Source organism: Glycine soja, chromosome 12 (assembly GCF_004193775.1).
Source record: "Glycine soja cultivar W05 chromosome 12, ASM419377v2, whole genome shotgun sequence".
Lineage (NCBI taxonomy): Eukaryota > Viridiplantae > Streptophyta > Magnoliopsida > Fabales > Fabaceae > Glycine > Glycine soja.
The window spans coordinates 5,704,505-5,715,164 of record NC_041013.1 but is presented as its reverse complement, the minus strand read 5'-3'; the positions used below and the strand labels follow the sequence as shown (position 1 = coordinate 5,715,164).

At 32.1% G+C, this 10,660-nt stretch overlaps 1 protein-coding gene across 2 annotated transcripts; it reads left to right on the top strand.

Annotated features, from left to right (window-relative positions):
• On the top strand, positions 1–5,657 carry LOC114378213 (nudix hydrolase 9). 2 transcript variants are annotated; one of them, XM_028336766.1, is made up of 9 exons: positions 1–143; positions 222–296; positions 456–512; positions 989–1,077; positions 1,626–1,684; positions 2,741–2,889; positions 4,098–4,235; positions 4,509–4,667; positions 5,136–5,657. In XM_028336766.1, exons 1-9 carry the CDS (start codon positions 60–62, stop codon positions 5,229–5,231), a joined length of 906 nt encoding a protein of 301 aa, XP_028192567.1. In that variant the 5' UTR covers positions 1–59; the 3' UTR covers positions 5,232–5,657. The 2 variants fall into 2 exon arrangements, with proteins under 2 accessions (XP_028192567.1, XP_028192568.1); XM_028336767.1 differs by lacking the exon at positions 1–143 and having other exon boundaries at positions 234–374.
• Positions 5,658–10,660: the final 5,003 nt, after the last annotated feature.

Below are 10,660 nucleotides of genomic sequence, written 5' to 3'. Positions count from 1 at the left end.
TATGTATCGACAAAGCAGAGAAATCTCTCCGAGTCGGAGTTAGCATCGTCGACGTTGCGATGGAGAAGGAAGCGAGTAGCACCGACGACCCTTCTTCGTTCACGCTTCTAGTGTCGTGTCCTTCCGGCCTTTCACCTTCACAGGTTCGCTTCACTTCGAATCCTCACGATTCGCCGTTAAAACGTGCGTCGTTAACGAACTTTTTTCTATCGCTTTTGAAGGTTTCTGTGGCATTCAGCGACGCCTACGACCGGATCCCCCACTCTGACGTCATCTTGGAGAACACGATTTCCGAGGTGGATCGCATTCCTTAACATTCGTTTTCGCAAGTGATGCATTCATGTATTCTGCGCGTGCGGGCGTGTGTTTGTTGGGTACTCGGGTTTTTTTTTATTTTTATTGCGTTTTCTGCTTTCGTTTCCTCTCATGCTTATTTTTCTGTTTTCGTTGTGCAGATATGGAAGCAGAGGAGTCAGAAGAACAATTCGCTCTTCAATGGGAAGAAGTTCAGGGTATGCACGCCTTGTTAATGAGATATTCTTACTTTCTCTGAAATTACTTCACCAAAATCCAAGTCAAATATACATGCAGTGATGTTAAGAATATGATTATTTTAAATTAGATTCCGGTTGCTTAACTACTGGAGATATTAACTAACTAATGTCATAGCCTGAATATTTTTCCTTATTAATGTGTGTAATGGAATGGATCAGATGAACAATTGAGTTTTAATTTAATAATTCATAATTCTATATGACCTGAACATATGGCCTATTGGATCATAGCATGCTTATTAGTCCATATCTGTATTCCACGATATAATGCAATGACCTCAATCTCTTTCTCTTTCTTTAATCCTTTATGTTGTTATGTAATGCTGTGCATCTGAGATGTGTTAGTGTATCTAGAGTAAAGTTTGAGGTTATGTTTGCTGACTCTGTTTAGGACTATCCCTAACAGAGTGTCCTTTTTTATGCAAATATAACAGTATGGAGGGTGTGTTTTGCATGCCAAAGATGGATCCGACCATGAATGTGAACCGCATTTATGCCTCCATCTAGGTTTGACAGATTACAGGTCTCGTGTCTGTGCCCCTCTTTTAAATGTTTCATTTTTTTATATAGCATGGTTAGTGATATTGATAGGATGCTAATGAGAATATAATCTTGAATGATAATTTATAATTTCATTTTTCACGTGGATACCTCAATGATCTTAATATGTATCTTTTTCATTGTTCTTTTTCATTACTTCTAATATATATATATCTATCTTTGATAGGTAGTAAATAGTTAAAACTCATATTTGGTAAATTAGTGGGAAACTTTTGTATTTCCATATTAAATTTCAACATAAGGTAGCCTTTGGCTTAAAAACATGTGCATGATTGATGTATTAAACAATTTGTATAATATATCAGCTGACATACAAATGTCAGATGTTATTTGCAGCAAATTTCATATATACTGTACAGTTATTTTTGGTGTTTTTGTGAAACCAATGGAGGATATCTCTGCCATGCTGCCTTTAAGCCTAGTTGAATCTTATTGCTATTCTCTCCTTATATTTTGCTTATCAGTTCTACTTCCCTCTATTTATTAATTATTGGTTAAACTTTCTTCCAGGACTTTTGTGGGGACAAATTTAAGTCCTTTGTGGGAAAGGTTCCTGGTTCCATCAGAAGGTAAATCATTACAATTTTCCACCTTCTTTTTAACTTAAGTACTACTATTTTGTGGTTACCCTATGACCTTAAACTGTTAGCACCTAAACTTAGGTAATCTGACACCTGACTTTCAAAATGAAGCTGCTTTGATGTCCAAAAAAATTATCAGGAAAGGATCAAGGGGATGGGGGTTAAGTTATTGAAAATTTAAGGCAGTAGGAGGGTATCTCTCTTCTGTTTCCCTGCTTGGATGCAGTGGAGTTTCCCTTTATGTCTGAAAATATGTAGATCTCGCTCTTCTCTCTGTTCCCAAGTAGAGGAGATATTACTGGATCCTGAAATCATTAGCCATTTGGGAACTTGAGCATTCATCATCATATAGCTTTCCAATTCCATAACTCTTAGTACAGTAACCCAATAACACAGGAACCACAATCTTCATTCAAGTTATAACTGTTTTAGGTCCTGCCTTCCTCCTTTGTACCTTGTTTGAATTGGATTGTGTTCCACTTTTTAATCAGAAAATATTCAAAAAGGGTAAAGGATGTAAAATTGTTGCCTTTTTTATGCCTCAATTGTCATGTAGGTTCATAGAATTGCTAAACAAGGGAATAAGAAAGAAGGAACAATATTACATATTGGCTGCTTTATGAGTTGGTTGTTTTCATTAAGAGGATAACGTACTATGTCACAGTTGGAAGATATAGAAGCTCATTTATGATTAGTAGTAGGAAGAGAATGTACTTATGTCAGAATTCATATGTTTTATATATTTTTATTTTATCCACCACTTTTCGGGGACAAAGTAGACACGGCTTTCATCAAACATTGTTCAAACATGTTAGCTTCATCCTACGGTTAGATGTATTGGTTGTTTTATTTGATCTCTTTGATTGAATGTTATTAAAAAATAATGGATGGAATTATAAGGACCAAAATTGCGAAGCTTTTATGTTCCCTCTGGCTCTGCCTCTGCCTCTGCCTCTGCCTCCTCCTCTTCCATCCTTTCTTTGCTTTGAATTGGTATTGATTTATTTCTCTTAATCTTCTGGCTTCATCCTTATCTCTCTTCAGATGATTCTGTTCTTTGTCAGCACACCTCCAATCCACTAGGAAATGGTGCAGTGGTGGAAACAAATGACAACAAAATACTTGTATTACAACGAAGTGATAATGTTGGTGAATTTCCTGGACATTTTGTTTTCCCTGGAGGCCATCCTGAGGTATTCAATGGTGAAATGGATGTAATAAATCCTTTCTGTTGCTGTTATCTAGTATTACAGTAGTACATTTATTTTCTACAATAGATATGTAATCTAAGAAGCACGGACGCGGCACTTCAACGGTGTGTTCGGTGTTGGACTAACGCCAGACACGGATGTGGACCCGACTCGTATGCGATGCGGTATCGGGTGCGTTCACCGTCGCTGGACATGGTTGGGCCGACGGACATGCGTGATTGGACGAGGACACGTTAGCTATTTGTCGACAGAGGGAGACGACGACAAGACGCGCAAAGGGAGAATGTTGTCGGTTGCTTTGTGGCCGTCAATAATGGCAACATTGTCCGTGGTTCCTCCGTTTTGGTCAGCAGAGGGTTTGACTAAACTTGGGCGGAGAATGTGCTCCTGTGGTGCCTCTTCAACTGCGACATTGTTTCGGGGATGACGCTCAACGGTGTGTTGAAGTTGGGGAAGGCCGAGGCACATCCAGATCTGTGAGAAAGATTTTGGATTTTTGAATTTTTGTTACGATTGGTTGTAATTTTGGATTTTGGTTATGATTGGTTAGGATTTTGGATTTTGGATCTGGTTGAATTTTTATTTCTTTTCTACCTTGTGGAACTGTTACTTGCTAATCTATTTATTGTGAAATTTAATCAATATCGAACGAGTTATTTCTCCATCGGTTATACACCTCTTAGTCTTAGTACTTTTTGTTAGACATATGACATATCTCTTGATGCCTCTTAGTAGTTAGTACTTTTTCTTAGATTATCATATAAATATATAAATTTTATTGTCATGCTTGATCATATTTAAATTTTGATCACGTTCATATTGAGCATATTTTACATATATATAGGTGTCGGTCGTGTCCCTGTGTCCTATGTTTTTTATTGTAGGCTTGTCCCTGTGTCTGTGTCCATGTCGTGTCCGACACCGTGCCCGAATCCGTGCTTCTTAGTATGTAATGGACAGTTCTAAAATAAGTCTTTAATTTGATTTTTGGGTGTGTGATGCATTTATTTGTCATGATATATGCTCCTTTTTGCTGTACCATATTGTCGTTTGCTCCTTTTTACTTTACTGTATTGTCTTCTGTTCAATGATTAATTGATTACTGAATAGAAGCACATAATTTTTCCTGTTCATAAAATTTCTGCGTAGACTTGGCTATACATTGATTTTTCTTTATGATTGATTGACAGCCTCAAGAAATTGGTATAACATCTCATCAATATAACAAGGAGTTAACAGAATCTATTAACACTAAGGTTTCACAGGAGATGTTTGACAGCATTGTTCGTGAAGTAGTTGAAGAAATTGGAGTGCCGGCTTCATCCCTTGTAAGTTTCATAATTCCTATTTCCTACTTTAATATTACTATGAGTGAACACAATATACATGGTTTTTACCTTTATAAGTGAGTGAACTTCAGAGCCACCTAGTATGCTAGCTTTGGTAGACTTTGTGATTTACACCTGTTCTCATAGTGAATTGATTGCTGGTTAAATTTCAGTTTGTTTTGCTAATATTAATCTCCTGTTCCTTTTCTCTTTGAAACTGGGGTTAGATAGGTTCCAAAACTTGGAATCTAATTTTGATCTTTTGTCATGTAGAGCATCCCGGCTTTCATTGGTATATCTCGCAGGAACTTGAATGTTAGACCAGCTGCATTTTTCTTTATTAAATGCGGTCTTGACTCAAAGGAAGTTCGGCAGTTTTATTCAAGTGCACAAGATGGCTATGAGTCAACTCAGCTATATGCTGTTCCAATGGTGAATCTAAAGCTTGTTCTTATTGTGTTAGCATGAAATCCATTCTAAATAACAATTATGTGATTATTTTCATTTTTATTTTTTTGCTGTTTCCATTTAAGAACATTTGCATTATTTTGGTAGTGGCATTAAAAAGAGACGAGCATGGTCTTGGTAGGCTTTTTCCTTATGCCACAGAAGGCCCATCAAAATGATCATGGGTTCAGACTTAAGAGGAGCCACTGTTGGTGGGTTGCAGCTGTAGCGTGATGAATCAATGATAGTGACATAGCTACTTGTTTAGTGATATTTCTTTCTCTAGGTTATTGTGGGATCTGTTGGGACTAATAAACTTGATAGTTGAAAGCTAAAAGCTAGTTTATTGTTAGTTCGTTACTAAAGTTTAAATTGGCCATTTTAGTTTAATGCATATGTTTGCGACCAACCTTTAGCCTTGAAACTATAACTCGTTGATTTTGTATCTTTCAGATTGAAATAGAAAACATGACTTCTAGGATGCCTGGCTGTCATCGAGGTGGATTTGCCCTCTATAAATTGATGGTTGACACCAGGAAGATTACTTGATGGAAATTTGTAGCACTCACAGGTGTCAAGAATCGTAGTTGCTTGCCTTCAAGGATTTTTCCTGCGTGATGTAGTTTGATGCTGACATTACCGAGTTGAACCTCCACTTCCCCGCCCAATGAAAGAGACATAATTTAACCGAGTGCAAATCTTCCCACTGAATAGTGAATGCTACAGATGTTCTATTTCATTGCAATAGATTATACTCATGCTTGTTTTCAATTCATACCCAAATAAAATGAGGACAAAACTAAGATGCAATTGTTTAGGACCTTGGGTATTTTTAGTATTATTCTTAAATTAGAAATAGAGTGTCGTCTTGATAATTAATTGTGTAGTAAAGGTTTCCATTAAATGTCAACACAAATAATTGAGGTGAAATTTTAATGCTAATTAGAGAACAACATCAAAATACCTATAGAACTACATCAAAGTTTCGCCGAAAAGTAAATAAGCCAATCTATTCTTGTATTTATATTTTATAGCATTATCATTTCGAATGGCTTCTACCCGATGGTCACCCTACAAAACACGGGTTGGCGTACTAGAGCTCAAGTGGCTCAATCTGCAGTCCATTTGGGACGAGTTTGCAGTCCACTTTAGATTTATCGTCATTTATGAGATATTTATTTCGGATTTACATTTATTTATTTGTAAACATGAACCCTTTTAAGATTGAGATATGTTTCCTGTATCAAGCTTTTTAGCTTTGTTGCCTATAATATCATGCTGCAAATTGAGCTTGTTCATTTATTTATTTATAAATGTATGTTTTACGAAGGAGGTAATTACATGATATAGGATTATGCATTTCTTAAAACCTGTTACTTTTTTTCTTTTGGGGGATTTACATCGTGAATTGTCGACACTTACTGTCTTACTCTTCATGCTTATCCATCGAATAACACTATGACCTTCACGGCTGGCTGATCGTTGAAACTTGTAGCGCTGACAATTAATATTTAGCTTCAAACTATAGAAAATTCACAGTTAGGCCAAATTATTCGATTTTGTGATTTGAGACTTGGTGCATTCAAGAAGCCTTTCAACTTGCGTAAAGGTGGACCTAGCTGTGGTGCTAGTATAGGGAGGTGGCTACTCAAAGCCAAAAATTTCGTTTGTAAATTGTATTTAATTTAATTCATTTGGTAGGCTTTCATAAAGTTTTAAATTTGCCCAGTTTTAATGTGCAAGTAATCTCACCTAATATTTTGTAGTTATGCCTCCCCGTTGAGTAATTTTCGGTGTGACACGGCACGAGCAGTTGCTGCTGACTTGTACTGCCAAAAGTGATTATTCTGTATGTATGAGTGCATGTTTGATTTGTAATTGGAATTTTTTTGACACATTTAAATGTAAATTCAATGGATAAATAAAAAAAATAAAGATTTTGATCAGTTGGCAAAATAATTTTTGCTTTAAACATAATTTTATAACGGAAAACCAGACATGCATTTAGTATGATCAGATTCCTAAGTATTATCTTCATTGTGAATCTGAGAGATAGAACCTAATAATCTTATATATCACGAAGAGTTCTATAATTGGACCAATGTGGATGCTATACTTTGAAAAATACCATTATGAATTGGGCATACCAGCAGTGTAGCTTAAACTCCGTATGTCAGATCATGCTCGTTGGTCAATAATTATTTCAGTGAATGGTCAACGGCCGGAAACATAAAAATTGGTTATCTTCCTAGGTCAACTTTCAGTTCACGTCAAACCAAAATTTTAATTTGACCTTTTGAGTTTGGACAATAAGAAGTAGGGTACTAAAGCCCACTATACGAATAAATACTCATTAAATTTTTACACGATAAGACGATGAGGAATTGATGATGAGGGTCCTACCATTTACTGTAACATTTAAAAGAGAAACTAGAATTTTCAAATAACCTTATCATATCAAAATTTATTTTAAAAGGATTTATTCCCATAACTATTTTTATCTGATATATTAGTACGAAATAATTCAATCTTCGGGACCATATACTACTATCTGGTACAAGAATTTTATTATATTAATATTTCAAATATTAAATCAATAACAAATAAATAATATTAATTGTATTTAACATTTTAAGAATATACGGTACCATCTTTACTTACTAATTATTAAAAATTTAAAATTATAATGTAACTTAAATTTATTCATAATACTGCTACAAGCTTGCTAGGTACTGTTGTGACTTGGGAGTTGGTTAGCAACGTTGTCCAGGCAGGATGATATATTTCCAACAACCAATGGGTGGAGTGGAAGTGTAAAACTTTTTATATTATTTATATAATTTAAATTATTTTAAAATAATTATTTTAAAAATTAATAAATTTATCATATATTATAAATTATGATTCAATAATTATGTGAAACTTTTTATATTATCACATTTTTATTGATATCATACATTATATAATCATTTTTCTCAAATGAATAATGATATCCTGTATCAGTATACGTTATTTTTTTTTGTTAGAAAAAAGTTGACTAAACAAAAATTTAAGGTTTGCTTAATTCTTCTTTCATTTCTTATATTCACATTTTTATTATAAAATTATCACTTTATTTGAGTTTTTTTAAAAAAATTGTACAGGATATAGAAAAAAAATGTTTCTAATATTATTTTAAAATAGAAAGCATATTAAAAACAAGGCGACAATTTTATAATTTAAAAAAAAATAAAAAAATAGACCTTAAAATTTTATTTTCAATACAAATTTAACATTTCCTTTTCCCCCTTAACATGATGGGCTTAAGGAAGCCGAAAATCCCTCGAACCCAAAGTTTTTAAAAGACTATTTAGATATAATTTAAAAGATTTCATTGAATGAGTTTAGTTATTTACATTATATATTATATTATTTATTTTTAGCTCTCCTCAAATAATAGGATTCTGGCATATGTATGTCAGTATGTGTATTATTCATTTCTTGACATCAGTGTTTTTTTTATCAATTTAGTCTCTCTACTGCTAGTCTGCAGTCTCGTAGTTATTGTAGTAGGTTTTATTTTAGCTTCCTACACCCTTACTTTCTATTCACTTTTCCAAATAGAACATTCATGTTTTGTCTTGTGATTGCATTGTTTCAGTCAGTTGCTGTTTTATATTTTTTTTTATTCATCGTTGCTGCTTTATATATGCCTAAGGAAAATAGAATAAAAAAGACACATTGCGTCTCCCACTGCATTTTTTTAAAAAAAACGTAAAATAAAAGAGGGAGAAAGAGGAGGAAGTTGATTAAAAAATGGGATGATATAGTTAATTTTATAAAATAAGAGTATGCTAAAAGGTAATTTAGTAAAAGAAATAATCTTATTGTCTTTATAGATTTTGTGTTTTATACTTTATTTTTTCATTAGTAAGAATTGAATTTGATGTCAAAGAATTTACAAAAAGGAAAATACTATTTTATGCGAATTGGCAGGAATTATCCATGCAATAACTACCTCCTCCTGAATTGTGTCAAAAGCCTAGTTTTTATTTATTTTTTAATTCAATATCTGGTCAATCATATTTAAACAAGAAAATACCTATTCCTTTAGTAAAACAAATTCGCACTATATAATATTGCTGTTACAACAAAATATACAATACCCAACGAATTGAATTAAACCTTATTAGTTGGGCTTAATACACTCAATTCATTCTTATTCTTATTGAGGTTCCACTTCTATAAAAAAAATTAACATTAACTTGGTCAAAGAAAACCGATCGTTGATTTTGTTTGGATGCATGGCTCACAATGTCCATGCGACTCTGACTGAGATGTTCCGTATTCTCTTTTTTTTTTTCGACAAAGATTTTCTCATTTGTTGTAGGTATTGTTTTATTGGCTTTCTCTTTTAGTTAGATATTATTGTTATGATTTGGTTATTTTTTGTTTTTATTTTCATTAAAAATAAAAAATAATTATAAAAATGTATTTAGTTAAATTTTTGAAAACATTTTCAATAAAAATATTTTTTGAAACGAATCAAAAATTGAAAGTTCATTTTTAACTCATTTTGAGTAAAATAAAAACACGATAAATATAATTTTAAATAAATTTTAAAATATATTTTTAATATTTTTATTTCTTAAAAATAAAAAACAATAAAAAAAACCAAATATATATTTTCAAAATTCTAATTTTATAAAAATAAAAATAATTTTCAAAAAATAAAAATACAAATAAAAAAAAACCCTAAATTCCACACAAAGTTACACAACATTTGCACTTACGACATCTTGGAGGTTGTTGTTGTTGTTACGTTTGCCAATTTTGTCCTTGTAGGGTTTAGGATTGTTTGGGTGGTGATTGAGGGAGTGAAAGCAATTGCGTATCTCCTGCTTCTTCGTCTGCGCCGACTGCCTCAACTGATTTCTCATGGTGGTTAGCTCCCTTGCCGCCGCACAACACCGCTCTCGTTGACAACAGGATCCTTGAGAGGGAGAAAATAATGTGCTTATTAAAAACCTCTTTTAATCATCTTAATCATTTAATTATTTGAAGTTAATAATAATTATTAGCACTGTTCAATAACAAAAGGGCAAAAATTTGACAATAACAATTACCTTAACTTTTTGTAATAAAATTAAATTATAATTACCAAGGGGCAAACACGTAAATTGCCCCACCACCATTAAAAATCTAACTTCTCCACAGGATTTCATGGACCCAATCTACTCGTTAAATATTATATTTATAAATCTAACTATCACCCTAAAATTTGACCACCAAACACAATAAATTTATATATATATATATATATATATATGAAAATTCTAATTAAAAAAAAATATTTTCTTAAAGAACAAAATATTTGTTATGATTAATATCATTAATTTAGTTAGAATTTATATTCATTCCATTTTTTATTTTAGTAGTTTTTTGTCAACAAAATTGTTCGAAACATACATTTTGATAAGTTATTGTAAATTTTGGATGAGATCTATGATTTGAATAATATCTTAAAAAAATTCAAAATTCATCATATATATGCGTGTTATTAAAAAATATATCAAGACGTTATAGTTTTGATTTTTAAAATACTATTTCCAGAAAGTAAATGGTACATTTCACATTTTTTGTATCTTTCTACAAGTTGTTAGATAATGATAACATTTAAGGTCGACATAAAGGTAAAATTATTAAAGTTGAAGTTCACCAATAAAATATTTTTTATAAAGCAAAAAATATTTCATATTTTGATGATAAATGTCATGTCTAATAATAACTCTCTTATTAAAAATAAAAAATCTTAAAATTTACTTTAAACCTTATTTATTATTGGATCAGCCTTGGTAACACTGATTTTATTATAATTTCATTTTAAAAAAAAAACTATTTAACTGTACGCATACTCCTACAAAAAAAAAAAAAAACAGACTGTATGCATATTACATAATATTTGTATAAATACATTTTCACATAACTTCATTTTGGCA